Genomic DNA, 21,503 nt, shown 5'->3' on the forward strand with positions numbered 1-21,503 from the left:
GTGAATCCCTCCATGACTGAATACTTCAGTTGCATCATCAGTTCAGGAACAAAAGCGCCAGTTTTCCATCTATCATGACTTCCATGAATGAGAAAGTTCTTCCACGTTTCCTTCTTCTTAAATTCTTCTGATTTCCCTGGAAACACAGGTTTTTGGTTTCTTGAGATGCTTCCTATTTGCCTCACAAAACTCAGAAGGTTGTTTTATACCTTTATGGTTTGTGCAAAGTCATACATGCCCATTGCATAGTCCCTCAATCCCCAAATTTGTTTCACTTAATTTTCCTAATAACATTTTGATTTGAGGGACAATTTCACTTAATGTGGCTTAATGTGTGGTCCATATTTTAGAAGGAATAACTTAAATTCTTTTTGCTTTGTCAACAGGTATTCAGGAGAATGAAGCCATATAAGAATATTATTTACGTGATACCAGGAAAAAAATCCCCAAATGAGATTCTGTCTCATGAGGACACAATGCATTCTCAAAATTTTCTTATGCAGATTAATTGAATAAATAGCTGGTCAAAGACTGAGACAAAAAGGGATCCTCACTCAGGGCAACTGTTAAATGCCGTCCCTGTTGTCATCCCATGTAGCTATTACTCACTGAGGTATGGAAAACTAATTTGGGAAGACCTTTGTGAACAGAAATGTCATCTGCAAATATGAGAGATTATACCTCCCACATTAAATAAACTCAAGTGCATGTCTTGCTATTGCTGAGTCTCAATATCATTTCTACTTTACCGAGAGTTAAATGTAAGTGTTCTTGGGCAGAAAGAGAAGCTCTCACCTTGGACTAGAGTCTGTCCTTTATTAGCTACATAAAATCACACACTAAATTGTTCTCAGTTGAAAAATTGAGGTAATAATACATAATAATAATTCTGTTTTCAGAATCAAATTGGATAATACATATAGCATGCAATATGTGTGTAAATCTCATATCAGCAATTCTGTAAAATAAAACACCATATGAGATGAAGGATGGTTCAGAATTTATTCAGAAATATATAGGTAAGAATCCCTGCTACTAGGGACATAGCCCAAAGTTACAATGAAAAGAAGAAAGAAGGGTAAAAGAACCATGAGGACAAAATTGAAAACAAAAATATGATTGCAAAGATTATTGATCAGTTGCAGAAACCTAAGTTTCTTAGAAGGAGAGAATGAAGCTCTTGACTTTAGAGTCAAATGGAGACCATGACTCCACATTGAGAACACGTGAAGCTGGCACATGATCCACAAAGTGTAAGGAAAAAAGAATCAGGATGAAGTATTCTGCCCTCCCTCAAGCTGATTCCCAAGATTTTAAACATGCAAAGAAATAAAAAAAAAAATTGGTGAAAGCATACTGTGTATCAGTAAATTTTGAAAGTAAATTTGTCTTCTGAAAGATAAGTGAGTTGGGGCTGGGTGTGGTAGCTCACACCTGTAATCCCAGCACTTTGGGAGGCTGAGGCAGGTGGATCACTTGAGGGCAGGAGTTCCAGACAAGTCTGATCAACATGGTGAAAACCTGTCTCTACTAAAAATACAAAAAATTAGCCAGGTGTGGTGGCACAGGCATGTAATCCCAGCTACTCAGGAGGCTGAGGCAGGAGAATCACTTGAACCCAGGAGATGGAGGTTGCAGCGAGCCGAGAGCGTGCTACTGCACTCCAGCCTGGGTGACAGCGAGGCTCCGTCTCAAAAGAAAAAAAAAGTCAGTTGAGTAGAAGGTTGTTGTGTGAGGATGATGGTCCTCTGTGGTGCTGCTCAGCAACAAGAATGCTGGCAGCAGCTGGACACACAGAAGGCTGGGCAGTAGCAGGGCTGGCAGCAGCTGTATCCACAGCACAGGTTTAGGCAACCAGGCAGGCAGACACTCGTGGGGAGGTAGCAGGTTCTTCTGCAGTACACAGGTGCACAGGAGCTGCTCTGGCCACAGCTGGACCCACAGCTGGTTTGGCCACAGAAGCTGGACCCACAGCAGGTGGGCTGGTAGCAGGGTATGCTGCAGCAGGAAGGCTGGCAACAGCTGGTCACACAGGTGGGCTGGCAACAGCTGGTCACACAGGTGGGCTGGCAGCAGGTGGTCCTGCAGCAGGTGTTTTGACAGCAAGTTGGGTGGCAGCAAGGCTGGCAGCAGCTGGACACACAGCAGGAGGGCTGGCAGCAGGGTGTGCTGCTGCAGGTGGTTACAATCGTGGGCTGCCAGCAGGTAGTCCTGCAGCAGGTGGTCCTGCAGCATGTAGGCTGACAGCAAGGGGAGCAACAGTGGGTCATGGTGTCAGGGGTGGAGGGTGGGCTTCTGTTCAGAGGTGAGTTTCCCAGAATTTGATGACCCCTTGCAATCTGGACCTTTTATACATCTGGCCTCCAAAGTTTCCACCAGTCAGCAGGGTTTTTCTTTCTTGCTGTTTACAATTGTTTTCCATAGTCAGTTTGGCATTGTCAAAGAGGAAATCATTTCCTAAATGTTATGAATCTTTGGAAAGTAAGGGTTTATTCTGTTTCTTAATTGTAAATTACTCGTAGAAACTTTGTTTCAGATAAAAGGAAGGCAGTCTCATCATCAGCTTCATTCCTGCTCTGACCAGCATCTCGTCATGTGATAGTTCCTGGTGACTGGGGAGGCACAGGAAGTTCTCTCTGCACAGTCTCATCCTTTGGCTGTATGTAGTCTGGGAAGTGTCTGTGGGGAGAAGCATGATGTTGATATATTCACAGTGGTGAATTGAATCCATGCTTGGGACCAAGACTGTTCACCCACCAAAGTCTGATTCAAGACTGACAGGCATCTCTCTATGTACAACCTACTTTACCTGTCTCTTCCAGTTCTATAAAAGCCTCTTGGGAAGAGGGTGTTCAGCACAATGTGTTCCATGTGGCAGAGCAGAGCCAAAGCAAACACATAGAAAGAGGAGGAGTTCACTGGAATTCACAAAGCATCAAGCAATCTACGTGCTGGGGTGACCGTTCATCCTGATTTGTCTGGGACTGAGGGGCTTATCAGCATGAGAATGTGGGACTGGGAATTACAGTGACATTACTGCTTTAGGTCCAGGCAAAGCAATATGAGCTGTGGCTCTAGCCCTAATCCAGGTTACTGGCACAATCATTGCCATTTCTCTGTCTCTGTCTCTGTCTCTGTCTCTGTCTCTCTCTCTCTCTCTCTCTGTCTCTCTGTTTTCAATGAGGGAATTAGATGAGTTGAGATGATATCTGATTCCTCTTTGAGGTCTACCATTGTTTAAAACTTTTTAAATTATACCATTCATTTCAGAAGAGTGCAAATTATGAATTTCCAACTTGATATAATATTACATTATAAATACATCTAAGTCCCCATTACCAGTTTACAAAATAGAAATTAATTCCATTCCCTCCAAATTATATCTTTTAACTTATCTCCAAAGGTAGCTAGTCACTCTATCAAGTTTTAATCCTGTAGGTCAGTTTTGGTTTTTTCTTTGACTTTTATGTAAATAAAAATTATAGAATTTGCTTCACTGTGTTTTTGGCATAATCAAAAGCAGCAATTATAACCTGGTCATTTCATTTTGGATCCTTCATGTTAGCAGACCAGCAGGTAGATAAAGGAGTTAATATTCCATGAGGGATAATTTTCATGAAGCCATAGAGCATAGGGAGAATATATCTGAAACTCAAGAGATTTACTATATATATTAAAGTATTACACTGCCATTAAAAACTATGGCAAATCAAGTGGCTGAAGTTTATTTTCTCACAGTTCTGAAGGCTAAAATAAAGGTGTTGGCAATGTTGTTTTCATCTGAGGGCTGTGAGGGAAATATCTGTTCCAGGTCTCTCTCCTTGACCTGTAGATGTCTATCTTCTCCATGTGTCTCTTAAGTCATCTTCCCTCTATATGCATCCTGTTTGAATTTCCCCTTTTTATACAGACATCAGTCACATTGAATCAGAAGCACAATTTATTCCAATATGACCTTATCTTACCATATTGCATTTAAATGACCCTATTTGAATATGAGTTCTTGGGGACACAATTCGACCCATAACCTTGGAATATCTCGTAGTGTATCCGTGTCCATTGATAAACACAAATGAGTAACAAAAGCAACCACAGTTGGACAGTGGTATAGTAAGTAACTAGAGGGTAAGACCCATCAGGCAGGAAGTTCTGAGCTACCTCATCAGGCAATTATCTAGACCAACAGGAGTGCTGGCCAGTGGTGAAGGGAGTATAGAACTGGCGGAAACTGATGGAGATTATGAATCTCAGAAGCACCCTATTACAGCAGTAGTTTCTTTTCCCTTCCCTTCCCTTCCCTTCCCTTCCCTTCCCTTCCCTTCCTTCCCTTCCCTTCCTTTCCCCTCCCCCCCACCCCTCCCCTCCCCTCCCCTCTCTTTCTCTTCTTTCTCTCTTTTTCTTTCTTTCTTTCCTTTTCCTTCCTTCCTTCCTTCATTCCTTCCTTCCTTTTCACTCTCTTTCCTTCTGTCTCTTGCTCTCTTTCTTCCTCCATTCCTTACTTCCTGTCTGTGTATATTGTCTTCTTCCCATATCTTTCCTAGTTTTTTCCTCCTCTCTCACCTTCTGTTCCTCCTCTTCCTCCTCCTCCTTTTTCTCCTAGAGTTCATGGCTGTCCGTTACATTTAAGAAGGAAAGATTGGACTTGAATGGAGCAAATGTTACTGTAGACAGGTCTTCATTACCATACCTGTATATCATGGAACTTACGGTGCTCATACCAATTTCCATCTGCCTGAATCTGCATCTCTGTGCCTTAGGGCCCTTGTATTGCAACTACAGAAAGTCATGTCACCTGTGCACACTACAGGGAGAAAAATATTCAACTGAAAATTCTAAAGAGTGGATTTATACAGACTCTAGCTTCTTCGCTCCTGAAGTTTGAGAATTCAAAGTTGTGTGTTTTTCATCATTTCTGAAAAATTTCCCTTTAGCTTAAGTTTCATTTGATCTCTGTGATACTGGCTTAATAGTATACCCTTTTCTGTATCACTGCCACAGTCCCTTCTGGCGTGTTCTGCCCTTCCTAATACATTGTATTCATTGGAATCTTTTTCTCAGAGTATCTTCTGGGAAAAACCAAACTATGACATTACATCTCTCAGCCTCAATTTCCTCATCTCTACAATTAGAACACTAATGCCTACTTTGAAAGTTTTTTCAATAATTAATGATAATGTACGTAAAAGATTTACACAATATCCATCAAATGATAGGCAACTGAAAACATATTATTTCTTTTCTCTCCAGAAATTCCTAAACTAATTTTAATGTTGATGATAAGAATATATTTATAATAATTAACCAGATCAACTTTTTTTTCTTTTACTTTAAGTTCCAGGACACATGGGCAGAATGTGCAGGTTTGTTGAGTAGGTATACATGTGCCATGATTGTTTGCTGCACCTATCAACCTGTCCTCTAGGTCTTAAGCCCTGCATGCATTAGGTATTTGTCCTAATGCTCTCCCTCCCCTTGCCCCCGACCCCCACAACAGGCCCTGGTGTGTGATGTTCCCCTCCCTGTGTCTGTGTGTTCTGGTTGATCAACTCCCACTTATGAGTGAGATCATGCGGTGTTTGGTTTTCTGCTCCTGTGTTACTTTGCTGAGAATGATGGCTTCCAGCTTCTTCCATGTCCCTGCAAAGGATATGAACTCATTGTTTTTTATGGCTGCATAGGATTCCATGGTGTATATGTGCCACATTTTCTTTATCCAGTCTATCACTGATGGGCATTTGGGTTGGTTCCAAGTCTTTGTTATTGTAAATACTGCTGCAATAAACATATATGTGCATGTGTTTTTATAGTAGAATCATTTATATTCTTTTGAGTATATACCCGGTAATAGGATTGCTGAGTCAAATGGTTTTTCTGGTTCCAGATCCTTGAGGAATTGCCACACTGTCTTACACAGTGGTTGAACTAATTCACTATCCCACCAACAGTGTAAAAGCGTTCCTATTTCTCCACAGCCTCGCCAGCATCTATTGTTTCCTGACTTTTTAATAATCACCATTATGACTGGCATGAGATGGTATCTCAATGTGGTTTTGATTTGCATTTCTCTAATGATCAGTGATGATGAGCTTTTTTTCATATGTTTGTTGGCCACATAAAAGTCTTCTTTTGAGAAGTGTCTGTTCATATCCTTTGCCCACTTTTTGATGAGGTTGTTTGTTTTTCTTGTAAACTTGTTTAAGTTCCTTGTAGATTCTGGATTTTAGACCTTTGTCAGATGGGTAGATTGCAAAAATTCTCTCCCATTCTGTAGGTTGTGTGTTCTCTCTGATGATAGTTTATTTTGCTGTGTAGGAGCTATTTAGTTTAATTAGATCCCATTTGTCAATTTTGGCTTTTGTTGTGATAGTTTTTGGCATTTTTGTCATGAAGTCTTTGCCCATGTCTATGTCCTGAAAGTTATTGCCTAGGTTTTCTTCTAGGCTTTTTATGATTTTGGGTTTCACATTTAAGTCTTTAATCCATCTTGAGTTAACTTTTGTATAAGGTGTAATGAAGGAGTCCACTTTCAGTTTTCTGCATATGGCTAACCAGTTTTCCCAGCCCCGTTTATTAAATAGGGAATCTTTTCCCCATTGCTTGTTTTTGTCAGGTTTGTCAAAGATCAGATGGTTGTAGATGTGTGGTGTTATTTCTGAGGTCTCAGTTCTGTTCCATTGGTCTACATATCTGTTTTGATACCAGTACCATGCTGTTGTGGTTACAGTTGCCTTGTAGTATAGTTTGAAGTCAGGTGGCATGATGCCTCCAGCTTTGTTCTTTTGTTTAGGATTGTCTTGGTGATATGGGCGCTTTTTTGGTTCCATATGAAATTTAAAGTAGTTTTTTTTTTTTTAATTTTGTGAAGAAAGTCAAGGGTAGCTTGATGGGAATAGCATTTAATCTATAAATTACTTTGGGCAGCATGGCCATTTTCATGATATTGATTCTTTCTATCCATGATCATGTAATGATTTTCAATTTGTTTGTGTCCCCTCTTATTTCCTTGAGCAGTGGTTTGTAGATTCCCTTGAAGAGGTCCTTCACATCCCTTGTAAGTTGTATTCCTAGGTATTTTATTCTCTGTTGCAATTGTGAATGGGAGTTCACTCATGATTTGGCTCTCTGCTTGTCTATTATCGGTGTATAAGAATGCTTGTGATTTTTGCACATTGATTTTGTATCTTGAGACTTTGTTAAAGTTGCTTATCAGCTTAAGGAATTTTTAGGATGAGACGCTGAGGTTTTCTAAATATAGAATCACGTCATCTGCAAACAAAGACAATTTGACTTCCTCTCTTCCTATCTGAATGCCTTTATTTCTTTCTCTTGCCTGATTGTCCTGGCCAGAACTTCCAATACTATGTTGAATAGGAGTGGTGAGAGAGGGTGTTCTTGTCTTGTGCCATTTTCAAAGGGAATGCTTCCAGCTTTTGCCCATTCAGATTCAGTATAATATTGGCTATGGGTTTGTCAAAAATAGCTCTTATTATTTTGAGATATGTTCCATCAATACCTAGCTTATTGAGAGTTTTTAACATGAAGGATGTTGAATTTTATCGAAGGCCTTTTCTGCATCTATTGAGATAATCATGTGGTTTTTATCATTGGTTCTGTTTATGTGATGGATTATGTTTATTGATTTGCATATGTTGAACCAGGCTTGCATCCCAGGGATGAAGCAATTTGATCATGGTGGATAAGCTTTTTGATGTGCTGCTAGATTTGGTTTTTACTAACTTTACTGAGGTATAATTGAATAAAAATTGTATATATTTAAGGTATAAAAAGTGATGTTTTGATATATATATATTTATAGCGAGATATTCACCACAGTGAAGCTAATTCACATATTCATTAGCTCACATACTTGCCATTTCAGGTATAAAATAAAGTATTTTTAGCTACAGCCACACTACTGTACACTAGGTCTGCAGAACTTATTTACCTTGCATAACTGATCTTGGCCAAAGTGAATATTTTAGGTCTTCATCTCCTTTACCCTGTCACCCCAGAAGAATCACAGTCAATGGATTTTGTCTCTTAGCCAAGTCTCCAAAGCATTCTAGGTACACAGTCTCAGAAGCTGGGATCCGTCCTGGAAGTCTACATCGTTAGCTCATCAGAGGTATTTCTAGCACTCCCATGCTGGTAGGAGGTCCCACAAAGGTAACAGGTCCCAGACTTTTCTATTTCTCTCAGAGCCAGTATAAATCAGCCCTTCCATTAGTGAATGCTTGGGTTGCATCATCAGTTCAGGGCCAAAAGAACCAGCCATCTGTCTATCATGACTTCTATGAATGTACACATTTTTCTACTTTCAGTCCTTCTTATATTCTTCTGATTTCCCTGAAAACACAAATCTTTATTTCCTTTAGATGTTTAATTTTGGCCTCATAAAACATAGAAGATTATTTTAACCCATTAGATAGCTCAGAGATTATGGATTATGCAAAGTCATATGTGCCTGTTGCATAGTGTCTCAATCCTAAACTTTGTCCTTACTTAATTTTCCTGATAACATTTTTATCAGGAAGTCAAATTGTCTAAATGTTGCATAAGGTATGGTCTGTATTTTACATGGAATTACTTAATTCCATTTTGCTCTTTCAATGAAATTTTAGGAGGAGGCCAGATATGAATTTGATTTATTTGATAAGAAGGAATTAGTCTCTTCAAATGAGGATATGATGTATTCTGAAAAGTTTTTGATGTGTCCTCTTGAAAACCAGAACAAGGCAAACATGCCATATCTCACCACTCCTATTCAAAATAGTAATGAAAGTCCTAGCTAGAGAAATATGGCAAGAGAAATAAAGTAAAGGTATCTAGATAGGAAAAGTGGAAGTTAAACTATCTCTGTGTGTGAATAAGATTTTACACCCAGAAAACCTCATTGTCTCTACCCAAAAACTCCTTGATCTGATTAGCAACTTCAGCAAAGTTTCAGGATATAAAATTATTGTACAAAAATCAGTAGCATTCCTATACACCAACAACATCCAAGTTGAGAGCCAAATCAATAATGTAATCCTTTCCACAATAGCCACAAAAAACAACAAAATACCTAGGAATACAGCCAACCAGGGAGGTGAAAGATCTCTACAACAAGAATTGCAAAACACTGCTCAAAGAAATTAAAGATGACACAAACAAATTGAAACACATTTTATGCTCATGGGTAGAAAGAATCAATATTGTTAAAATGGCCGTACTCCCTAAAGCAATTTACAGATTCAGTATCACTCCTATCAAACTACCAATGACAGCCTTCACAGAATGAGAAAAAAAAATGTTTTACAATTCATATGGAACCAAAAAAGAGCCTGAATGGCCAAGGCCATCCTAAGCAAGAATAACAAAGCTGAAGACATCACATTATCTGACTTCAAACTACATTACAGGCTGCAAAAACCAAAACCGCATGGTACTGGTACAAAAACAGACACATAGACCAATGGAACAGAAAACAGAGCCCAGAAATAATGTTGCACACCTACAACATGTGATCTTCAGCAAAGTTGATGAAAATAGGCAGTGGGGAAAAGACTCCTGATTTAATAAATGGTGCTGAGATAACTGGCTAGTCATTTGCAGAAGACTGAAACTGGACCCCTTCCTTACATGGTATACAAAAATCAACTCAAGATGGATCAAAGACTTACATGTAAAACCTAAGGCTATAAAAACCCTGGCAGACGACCTAGGCAATACCATTCTAAACATAGGACCAGGCAAGGATTTTATGATGAAGTCACCAAAAGTAATTGTAAAAAGAGAAAAAATTGACAAATGGGACCTAATTAAACTTAAGAGCTTCTGCACAGCAAAAGAAACTATCAACAGAGTAAACAGACAACCTACAGAATGGGAGAGAATATTTGCAAGCTATCTATCCAACAAAGGTCTAATATCCAGAATCTGTAAGGAAGTTAAACAAATTTACAAGCAAAAACCAAACAATCTCGTTAGAAAGTGGTCAAAGGACATGAACAGACACTTTTCAAAAGAAGACATTCAAGCGGCTAAAAAAGGATACGAACAAATGATCAACATCACTGATCATTAGAGAAATGCAAGTTAAAACCACAATGAGATGCCCTCTGACACAGGTCAGAATAGCTCTTATTAAAGTCAAAAAATAAAAGATGCTGGCAAGTTTTTGTAGAAAAAGGAACACTTATACACTGTTGGTGGAATTGTACATTAGTTTAACCATTATGGAAAGCAGTTTTGGGATCTCTCAAAGAACTTAGAATTAATATTCAACCCAGCAATTCAATTATTGGGTATATACCCAAATGAATATAAATTGTTCTACCATAAAGACACATGCATGCATATGTTCATTGCAGCACTACTCACAATAGCAAAGACATAGAGTCAACTTAAAATGTACATCAAAAGTAGACTGGATAAAGAAAATGTGTTTCATATACACCATGGAATACTATACAGAAAAAAAAGGAAAAAAAAGAACAAAATGATGTCCTTTGCAGCAGCACAGATGGAGCCGGAGGCCATTATCCCAAGGGAACTAACACAGGAACAGAAAACCAAATACCACATGTTCTCACATAAGAGTGGGGGCCAAACATTGAATACATATGAACACAAAGAAGGGAACAACAGACACTGGAACTTACCTGTGGGTGGACTGTGGGAGGAGAATGAGAATCAAAAAACTGCCTATCAGGTATTATGCTTATTACCTGGGTGAAAAACTAATCTGTACACCAAACCCTGCAACACACAATTTAACTATAAAATAAACTGGCACACGTACCCCTGAACCTTAAAAAAAGGTTAAAAAATTTCTCTGATGCACGTGAATTGAATGATTGGCTGGTATAGGCCAATAGGATCCCTGCATTCATGACAGCTGCTAAATGAAGACCCTGCCGCTGTATCATGTAGCTGTTGCTCACTGATGGGTGGGCAATTAATTTGGGAAGACTTTTGTGAACTGAAATGCTATCTCTTGCCAAATACTAGAGATTATTATTTCCATTGTTAAATAAACTCAAGTGCATAACTTGCTAGTGCTGAGTCCCAATGTCATTTCTACTTTATTGAGAGTTAAATGTAGTGTCTTTGGACAGAAAGAGAAGACGCAACCTTGCATCAGAGTCTGTCCACTATTAGCTACATAACATCACACATTAAAATTTTCCCATTTGGAAAATGGAGGCAATAATACATGACTGTCTGTTTTGAGAATCAAATTGGGTAATACATATGGTATGTGATATATGTGTAAATCCCATATCAGGAATGTTTTCAAATAAAACAAATCACCATATGGGATGAATAATAGTTCCAAATTTATTTATTAAGAAATATATAGGTAAGATCCCTGGTTATAGGGAGATAACCCAAAGTAATCATTAAAAGAAGGAAGCAGGATACAAGAATCATGAGTATATTGAAAAGAAAACATAGTTGCGAATATTCTTAATCATTTGAAGCAACTTAAGTTTCTTAAGTGAAAAGAATGAAGCTCTTGACTTTTGAGTCAAAGCTGAGACCATGACTCAAAATTGAGAACACATGAAGCTGGCACATGATTCACAAGGTATAAGAAAAAGAGAATCAGGATGAAGTATTCTGCCCTCCCTCAAGCTGATTCACAAGATTTTAGACATGCAGAGAATTCATAAAAATTTGGGTGAGAACATGGTGGCTGTCAGCAGTAAGGTAAATTAGTCCTCCAAAAGATAAGTCAGTTGAGCAGAAGGTTGTTGTGTGAAGATGGTGGTTCTCTTGGGACTTGATCAGCAGCAAGAAGGCTGGCAGCAGCTGTACACACAGGTGGGCGGGAAGCAAGTGGTCCTGCAGCAGGTGGTCTCACAGCAGGCTGGGTGGCAGCAGGGCTGGCAGCAGCTGGAGCCACAGCTCTGGTTTAGGCAACCAGGCAGGCAGACAGTCGTGGGGTAGTAGCAGGTTCTTCTGCAGTACACAGGTGCACAGGAGCTGCTCTGGCCACAGCTGGACCCACAGCTGGTTTGGCCACAGCAGCTGGACCCACAGCAGGTGGGCTGGCAGCAGGGTGTGCTGCAGCAGGAAGGCTGGCAACAGCTGGTCACACAGGTGGGCTGGCAGTAGGTGGTCCTGCAGCAGGTGTTTTGACAGCAAGCTGGGCGGCAGCAAGGCTGGCAGCAGCTAGACACACAGCAGGAGGGCTGGCAGCAGGGTGTGCTGCTGCAGGTGGTCACAGTGGTGGGCTTCCAGCAGGTGGTCCTGCAGCAGGTGGTCCTGCAGCAGGTAGGCTGACAGCAAGGGGAGCAACAGTGGGTCATGGTGTCAGGGGTGGAGGGTGGGTTTCTGTTCAGAGGTGAGTTTCCCAGAATCTGATGACCCCTTGCAATCTGGACCTTTTATACACCTGGCTTCCAAAGTTTCCACCAATCAGCAGGACTTTTCCTTGCTGCTGTTTACACTGTTTTCCACAGTCCCTTTGGGATTGTCAAAGGGGAAGTTGTTTCTGAAGTCTTATGAATCTTTGGAAAGTAAGGGTTTAATCTGTTTCTTAATTGTGAATTACTCATAGAAACTTCCTTTCAGATAAAAGGAAGCCCATCTCATCATCAGCATCATTCCTGCTCTGACCATCATCTGGTCATGTGATAGTTCTTGGTGATCTGGGAAGCTCAGGAAGTTCTCTCTGCCCAGCCTCATGGTTGGCTGTATGTAGACTGGGAAGTGTCTGTGGGGAGAAGCATGATGCTGATATATTTACAGTGACAAAATGAATCCATGCCTGGGCCGAAGACAATTCACCCACCAAATTCTGACTCAAGACTAACAGGCATCTCTCTGTGCAATCCTCACCACCTGTGTCTTTCAGTTATTTGAACGTCACTTGGGAAGCGGGTGTTTGTCACAGTGTGTTCCATGTGGCAGAGCAGATCGAGAGCAGGTGGATGCAGAAAAATCCACTGGGATTTAGACAGCATCAAGCAATCTATGCCCAGGGGTGACCATTCATTCTCACTTGTCTGCAAGTGTGGGGATTACCGGGATGAGAATGTAGAACTTTCTATGACATAACTGCTTGAGATTCAGGCCAACGTGCATAAGCTGTGGCTCTAGCCATAACCCTGGTTACTAGCACAGCCAGTATCATTTCTTCTCTTTCTTTCTTAGACGGAGTCTTTCTCTGTCGCCTAGGCTGGAGTGCAGTGGCGTGATCTCGGCTCACGGCAACGTCTGATTCCTCGGTTCAAGGGATTCACCTGCCTCAGCCTCCCGAGTAGCTGCGACTACAGATGCCGGCCACCATGCCCGGCTAATTTTTGTATTTTTAGTAGACAGAGGGTTTCACCATATTTGTCAGGCTGGTCTCGAACTCCTGACCTTGTGAGCTGCCCGCCTTGGCCTCCCAAAGTGCTGATATTACAGGCGTGAGCCACCATCCACAGCCTCTCCTTCTATTTAATGAATTAATTAGATGAGCTGAGATGACACCTGATTCATCGTGGAGTTCTAACACGTTTAAAACATTTTCTAGGAATACCATTCATTTCAGAGGAATGCAAATTATTAATTTCCAACTTGATACATTATTATATTGTAAATATATCTATGTCCCCATTACCTCTATGTTAGAAAATAGAAATTAATCCCATTCTCTCCCAATTATATCCTCTTACTCATTCCCAAAGACAGCTAATCACTCTGTCAAGTTGTAATCCTGTAGGTAACTTTTGGCTTTAAAAAATATTCATGTAAATAAAAATTACAGTATTTGCTTCTCTATTTCTTTAGCATAATCAAAAGTAATCGTTATTGCATAGTCACTTTGGACTCTTCATGTCAGGAGAGCAGCAGACAGAGAAAGGAGTTACTATTTGGTGAGGGGTAATTATCCTCAAGCCATATAGTGTAGGAGAATGTATCTATAGCTCAGTAGATTTACTGAGTGTATTAACTTACTAGCAGTGCCTTGGTAAATTACTGCAAACCAAGTGGCTTAAATTTATTTTTTCACAGTTTCGAAGGCCTCTAGTCTGGAATTAAGCTGTTGGCAATGTTGTTTTCATCTGAAGGCTGCGAGGGAAGTATCTGTTCCAGGTCTCTCTCCTTGACTTGTAGGTGTCTATCATTTCCATGTGTGTTTGACATAAGTTTTCTACTATATGCATACTGTCTCTGAATTTCCCCCTTGTGTATAGATATCAGTCATATTTAATCAGAAGCCTAATTGTTTCCAATATGACCTTATCACAACATTTTAAATGATTCTATTTGAACATGAATTTTGGAGGACACAAATTAACCCGTAACACCGCAGAATCTCTTAGTGTGTCCATGCCCAGTGATAACCACAAAACAGTAAAAACAGTAATCACAGCCGACAGTGGTATAGTAGCCAGGGGCTCAGACCCTTCAGGAAGGATGCTCTGAGCTACTCCCTCAGGCAGTTATCTAGACAAACAAGAGTGCTGGCCAGGGGTGAAGGGAGAATAGGACTGGTGGTAATTAATGGAGCTTGTGAATTTCAGGTGCACTGTATTATAGCAGCAGTAAGTGTAGCTTATTTCATTGGCCTTCATTTTATATCTCACTTCCTCCCCCAGCTTTTCATTTCCTTCTTCATTTTTCTTTCTTTTTCTTCAATCACCCCTCCTCCTTCCTTCCTTCATGTTTTTTTTGGTTCCTTTATCCCTTCCCTTCCCTTTCCTTTTCCTTCCTTCCTTCCTCCCTTCTCTTTTTCTTTTTTGTTTCTTTTCTCTTTCCTCCTCTCATCTTCTGTTCCTTCTCTTCCTCTCCTCTGCTTCTTCCTTCTTCTAGAGCTTGTGGCTCTCCATCACATTTAAACAGCAAAGATTTGACTTGAGTGGAGCTAATTGTAGGTCTCAGACAAGTTTTCGTAAGTGCGCCCATATATCTTGCATGTTAGTGTGCTTGGATTAATTTCCATCTGTCAGAGTCCGCATCTCTGTGGCTAAGGGCTCTTGTATTGCAGCTGTAGAAAGTCATGCCACCTGTGAATGCAACACAGAGAAAAACACTCATCCAATGATTCTGGAGAGCTGATTTATAAAGACTCTAGCTTCCTCATTACTGAAGTAGGATAATTCTAGCTGTGTGTTTTTCATCATTTCTGATAGTTTTCCCTTTAGTTTAAGCTTTAGTTGGTGGCTTTGATACTGACTTTATAGTGAACCCTTTTCTGTATCACTTCCCCAATTCCTACCGGTGTGATCTGCACTTCCCAGTAAACTAGTTTCACTGGAATCTTTTCTTCAAAGTCTTTTCGGGAGAAACTAATCTATGACATTATGTTAACTCCCTCAGCCTCAATTTTCTTATCCCTACGCTGGGAATATTAATACCTATTCTGAAAGTTTGTTAAAGAGTTAATAATAATGTACACAAAGTGTTTAGCAAATACTCATCATATAACAGGCAATCCAGAACATATTAGTGTTTCTTGTTCAGAAAATTACCAATTTTAATGTTGAAGATAAGAATATTTTTGTAATAATTAACTAAATCAACTAAATACTTTTTTTTCCTAGCTGTATTGAGGTATAATTGACAAATAAAAGTTGTATCTATTTCAGGTATACAAGGTGATGCTCTGATATATATATTCCTTGTGAATAATATGTTTATTAGGTCACGAAGCTACCATTTCCTTTTAATTTTTGTGGTGTGAACATTTAAGATCTACCTTCTTGGTAAATTTCAGGTATATGATAAAGTGTTATTAACTATAGTCACATTACTGTACAGTAGACATGCTGAACTTATTCATCTTTCATAAATGATGCTAGTCAAAGAGAATGTCCTAGTTTTCATCTCCTTTACTTCATCCCTGAACGATGATCACAGTAAGTGGCCGTTGTCTCTTAGCCAAGTCTTCAGAGCATTCTAGATTCATAGTCTCAGAAGTTGGCATCTGTCATGGAAATCTACATTTTTAGCTGATCAGAGGTACTTCTAGCACTCCAATGCTGGTAGGAGGTCTGAAGAAGGTGACCCAGGTCCCCAACCTTTATATTTCTCTCAGAGCCTGTATCAATCAATCTTTCCATGGGTGAATGCTTAGCTTACATCGGTTCAGGACCCAAAGCACTAACCTCTGTCTATTATGACTTCTATGAATGCACAAGTTCTACTTTGCTCCTTTCTTACATTCTTCTGATTTCCCTGGAAACACAAGTTTTTCATTTCTTTGAATGCTTCCTATTGGCCTCACAAAATGCAAAAGGCTGTTTCATTCCCTTACTTGGCTCAGAGATTATGGATTGTGCCAAGTCTTACATGCCCATTGTGTAGTTTCTCAATTCTCAGCTTTGTTCTTACATAATTTCCCTCATAACATTTCAATTAGGGGACAAATTGTCTTAATGTGGCAAATGTATGGTCTGTATTTTACAAGAAATAACTTAGTTTCATTTACTTCATCAATAGGTATTCAGGAGATGAAGGCTGTATAAGTATTTTATTTACATGATACTGACAATAAGTTTCTTCAGATGAGACTCTCTCTCATGAGTCCACAATAAATTCCCAAGCTTTTTTTGATGCAGATGAATTGAATGAGTGGCTGGTCAGAGGCTGAGACAAAAAGAGATCCCTGCATTCAGGGCAGCCATTAAATGCAGTCCCTGCTGCCATATCATGCAGCTGTTGCTCACTGAGGTGTGGGAAATTGGGAATTTTTTGTAAACAAAAACGTTATCTGTAAATATAAGAGATTATTTGTCCTATTGTTAAAAAAACTCAAGTATATGACTTGCTAATACTTACTTCCAATGTCATTTCTACTATATTGAGAGTTAAATGTAAGTGTCCTTGGGTAGAAAGAGAGGACCTCAGCTTGGACAAGAGTCTGCCCTTTACTAGCTACATAACATCACACATTAAATTGTTCTCAGCTGAAAAAATGGAGGTAATAACACACGACCATCTGTTTTGAGAATCAAATTGGATAATACCTATGGTATGTGATATGTGTGTAAATCCCATATCAGGAATGCTTTCAAATAAAACAAAACACCATATGAGATGAGGATGGTTCAGAGTTTATTCAGAAACACATAGCTAAGAATCTCTGCTGGCAGCAGAGACATAACCCAAAGTTATCATGAAAAGAAGAAAGAAGGATACAAGAACGATGAGGAGGATATTGAAAACAAAAATATGATTGCAAAGATTGTTGATCAGTTGCAGAAACCTAAATTCCTTAGAAGCAGAGAATGAAGCTCTTGACTTTTGAGTCAAAGCTGAGACCATGACTCAAAATTGAGAACACACGAAGCTGGCACGTGATCCACAAGGTGTAAGGAAAAAAGAATCAGGATGAAGTATTCTGCCCTCCCTCAAGCAGATTTCCAAGATTTTAAACATGCAGAGAATTCATAAAAATTTGGGTGAGAGCATGGTGGCTGTCAGCAGCAAATTAAATTAGTCCTCCAAAAGATAAGTCAGTTGAGCAGAAGGTTGTTGTGTGAAGATGGTGGTTCTCTTGGGACCTGATCAGCAGCAAAAAGGCTGACAGCAGCTGTACACACAGGTGGGCGGGAAGCAAGTGGTCCTGCAGCAGGTGGTCTCACAGCAGGCTGGGCGGCAGCAGGGCTGGCAGCAGCTGGAGCCACAGCTCAGGTTTAGGCAACCAGGCAGGCAGACAGTCGTGGGGTAGTAGCAGGTTCTTCTGCAGTACACAGGTGCACAGGAGCTGCTCTGGTCACAGCTGGACCCACAGCAGGTGGGCTGGCAGCAGGGTGTGCTGCAGCAGGAAGGCTGGCAGCAGCTGGTCACACAGGTGGGCTGGCAGCAGGTGTTTTGACAGCAAGTTGGGCGGCAGCAAGGCTGGCAGCAGCTGGAAACACAGCAGGAGGGCTGGCAGCAGGGTGTGCTTCTGCAGGTGGTCACAGTGGTGGGCTTCCAGCAGGTGGTCCTGCAGCAGGTGGTCCTGCAGCACGTAGGCTGACAGCAAGGGGAGCAACAGTGGGTCATGGTGTCAGGAGTAGAGGGTGGGCTTCTGTTCAGAGGTGAGTTTCCCAGAATCTGATGACCCCTTGCAATCTGGACCTTTTATACACCTGGCCTCCAAAGTTTCCACCAATCAGCAGGACTTTTCCTTGTTTCCGTTTACATTGTTTTCCCAGTCCATTTGTAATTCTCAAAGGTTAATTGTTTCCTTAAGGTTAAACAGATTAAGGTTTAATCTGTTTCTTAATTGTGAATTACTCATAGACACTTTGTTTCAGATAAAAGGAAGGCAGTCTCATCATCAGCATCATTCCTGTTCTGACCATCATCTGGTCATGTGATAGTTCCTGTTGATCTGGGAGGCACAGGAAGTTCTCTCTGTCCAGCCTCATGGCTGGCTGTATGTAGACTGGGAAGTGTCTGTGGGGAGAAGCATGATGCTGATATATTTACAGTGACAAAATGAATCCATGCCTGGGCCCAAGACTAGTCACCCACCAAATTCTGAGTCAAGACTAACAGGCATCTCTCTGTGCAATCCTCACCACCTGTGTCTTTCAGTTATTTGAACGTCACTTGGGAAGCGGGTGTTTGTCACAGTGTGTTCCATGTGGCAGAGCAGATCGAGAGCAGGTGGATGCAGAGAAATCCACTGAGATTTAGACAGCATCAAGTAATCTATGCCCTGAGTGACCATTCATTCTGACTTGTCTGTGAGCGTGGCGATTCCAGGATGAGAATGTAGGACTCTCTATGACATAACTGCTTGAGATTCAGACCAACCAGCACGTGCTCTGGCTCTAGCCGCAACGCAGTTACTAGCACAGTAAGCAGCATGTCTTCTCTCTCTCCCTCTGTTTCTTTTTAATGAAGGAATTAGATGAGTTGAGATGATGCCTGATTCATCATGGAGTTCTAACATGTTTAAAACATTTTCTAGGTATACCATTCATTTGAGAAAATGCAAACTATTAATTTTCAACTTGATATAGTATTATATTGTAAATACATCTATGTCCCATTACATCTATGTTAGGAAATAGAAATTAATTCCATTCTCTCCCAATTATATGCTCTTACTCTTTCCCAAAGACAGCTAATCACTCTATCAGTTGTAATCCTGTAGGTAACTTTTGGCTTTTTAAAGTTTTCATGTGAATAAAAAGTATAGTATTTGCTTCTCTATTTCTTTGGCATAAACAAAAGTAATCTTTATCGCCTAGTCATTTTGGACTCTTCATATAAGCAAAGCAGCAGACAGAGAAAGTAGTTACTATTTGGTGAGGGATAATTACCCTCAAGCCATATAGTGTAGCAGAATATATCTATAGCTCAGGAGATTTACTGAGTATATTAATTTACTAGCACTGCCCTGATGAATTACTGAAAAAAAGTGGCTTAAATTTATTTATCAAAGTTCTGAAGGCCTCTTTTCTGAAATTCAGGTGTTGGCAATGTTGTTTTCATCTGAAGACTGCGAGGGAAGTAACTGTTCCAGGTCTCTCTCCCTGACGTGTCGAAGTCTATCATCTCCAAGTGTGTTTGACATAATTTTTCTATTATATCCATACTATCTCTGAATTTCTCCCTTGTGGATAGACACAGTCATATTTAATCAGAGGCCTAATTGTTTCCAATATGACCTTGTCTTATCAGATAACATTTTAGATGGTTCTATTTGAATATGAATTTTGAGGGACACAAATGAACCCATAACACTGCAGAATCTCATAGTGTGTCCATGCCCAGTGATAACCACAAATGAGTAAAAACAGCAATCACGGTGGACAATGGTATAGTAACCAGGGGCTCAGACCCTTCAGGAAGGATGCTCTGAGCTACTCTATCAGCAGTTATCTAGACCAACAAGAGTGCTGGCCAGGGGTGAAGGGAGAATAGAACTCTTGGTAATTAACTGAGTTTATGAAACTTAGGTGCACTGTATTATAGCAGAAGTAAGTGTAGATTATTTAATTGGCCTTCATTTTATATCTCACTTCCTCTCCTTTCTTTTCCTTTCCTTCTTCTTTCTTCTTTGTTTCTTTCTTTTCCTTTCTTCCTTCCTTTTTCTCCCTTCCTGCCTCCCTCCCTCCATCCCTTCCCTTCCCTTCTCTCTCTCTCTATATTCTTTCTTTCTTTTCTTTCTTTCTTTCTTTCTTTCTTTCTTTCTTTCTTTCTTTCTTTCTTTCTTTCTTTCTTTCTTTCATTCTCTTTCCTTCCTGCCTTCCTTCCTTCCTTCGTTCCTTCCTTCCTTCCTTCCTTCCTTTCCCTCCCTCGGTTCCTCCCTGCTCCCTCCTTTCCCTCCCTCCTGTCCGTCTTTCCTTCCTTCCTTCCTTCTCTCTGTCTTTCTGTTTTTCTTTCCTTCTTTTCTCTATCCTTCTCCTCTCATCTTCTGTCCCTTCTCTTCCTCTGCTTCCTCTCTTCCTCTTCTTCTTTCTCCTAGAGCTTGTGGCTGTCCATCCTATTTAAGTAGCAAATATTTGACTTGATGGAGCCAGTTGTAGATCGTAGACAAATTTTCATGACTGCACCCATATATCTTGGATGTTAGTGTGCTTGGATCAATTTCTATCTGTCAAAATCTGCCTCTCTGTGCCTAAGGGCTCTTGTGTTGCAGCTGCAGAAAGTCATGCCACCTGTGAATGCAACACAGAGAAAAACACTCAACCAATGATTCTGGAGAGCTGATTTATAAAGACTCTAGCTTCCTCATTCCTGAAGTAGGATAATTCCACCTATGTGTTTTTCATCATTTCTGATAATTTTCACTTTAGTTTAAGCTTTAGTTGGTGACTGTGATACTGACTTAATAGTGTACCCTTTTCTGTATCACTTCCCCAGTCCCTACCAGTATGATCTGCACTTCCCAGTAAACTAGTTTCACTGGAATTTTTTTTCAGAGTCTCTTCTGAGAGAAACTCATCTATGACTATACGTTAACTCAGCCTCAAATTTCTCATCTCTACAAGGGGAACATTAATACCTATTTTGAAAGTTTGTTAAGTAGTTAATAATAATGTACACAAAGCATTTATCCAGTACCCATCATATAGCAGGCAACACAGAATTAGCGATTTTTGTTCAGAAAATTCCCAAGTTTTATGTTGAAGATAAGAATATTTTTGTAATAATTAAATAGATCAACTAAATACGTTTTTTTCTAGCTGTATTGAGGTATAATTGACAAACAAAAATTGTGTACATTTCAGGTATACAAGGTGATGCTCTGATATATATATTCATTGTGAATAACATATTTATTAGGTCACTTAGTTACCATTTCCTTTTTATTTTTCTGGTGTGAACATTTAAGATCTACCTTCTCAGTAAATTTCAGGTATATGATAAAGTGTTTTTAACTATAGTCATATTACTGTACATTAGACCTACTGAACTTATTCATCTTTCATAACTGATGCTAGTCAAAGAGAATGTCCTAGTTTTCATCTCCTTTACTTCATCCCTGAATGATGATGACAGTAAGTGGCTGTTGTCTCTTAGCCAAGTCTTCAGAGCATTCTAGATTCACAGTCTCAGAAGTTGGCATCTGTCATGGAAAT

At 40.0% G+C, this 21,503-nt stretch overlaps 3 protein-coding genes across 3 annotated transcripts; all 3 read right to left on the reverse strand.

Annotated features, from left to right (window-relative positions):
- Positions 1-1,760: 1,760 nt before the first annotated feature.
- Positions 1,761-2,309, reverse strand: LOC109023073 (keratin-associated protein 9-6). The gene has a single exon (XM_019026627.4). It carries the CDS (start codon positions 2,268-2,270, stop codon positions 1,761-1,763), a length of 510 nt encoding a protein of 169 aa, XP_018882172.4. The 5' UTR covers positions 2,271-2,309.
- An 8,994-nt stretch (positions 2,310-11,303) lies between these two features.
- Positions 11,304-12,336, reverse strand: LOC101143221 (keratin-associated protein 9-2). Its single transcript, XM_004041666.4, has one exon. The coding sequence runs from the start codon at positions 12,294-12,296 to the stop codon at positions 11,772-11,774; it is 525 nt and encodes a 174-aa protein (XP_004041714.2). The 5' UTR covers positions 12,297-12,336; the 3' UTR covers positions 11,304-11,771.
- Positions 12,337-17,012: 4,676 nt separating this feature from the next.
- Positions 17,013-18,034, reverse strand: KRTAP9-4 (keratin associated protein 9-4). The gene has a single exon (XM_004041731.5). It carries the CDS (start codon positions 17,965-17,967, stop codon positions 17,488-17,490), a length of 480 nt encoding a protein of 159 aa, XP_004041779.4. The 5' UTR covers positions 17,968-18,034; the 3' UTR covers positions 17,013-17,487.
- Between the last annotated feature and the right edge of the window lie 3,469 nt (positions 18,035-21,503).

Source organism: Gorilla gorilla, chromosome 4, assembly GCF_029281585.2.
Source record: "Gorilla gorilla gorilla isolate KB3781 chromosome 4, NHGRI_mGorGor1-v2.1_pri, whole genome shotgun sequence".
In the NCBI taxonomy this organism is placed as follows: domain Eukaryota; kingdom Metazoa; phylum Chordata; class Mammalia; order Primates; family Hominidae; genus Gorilla; species Gorilla gorilla.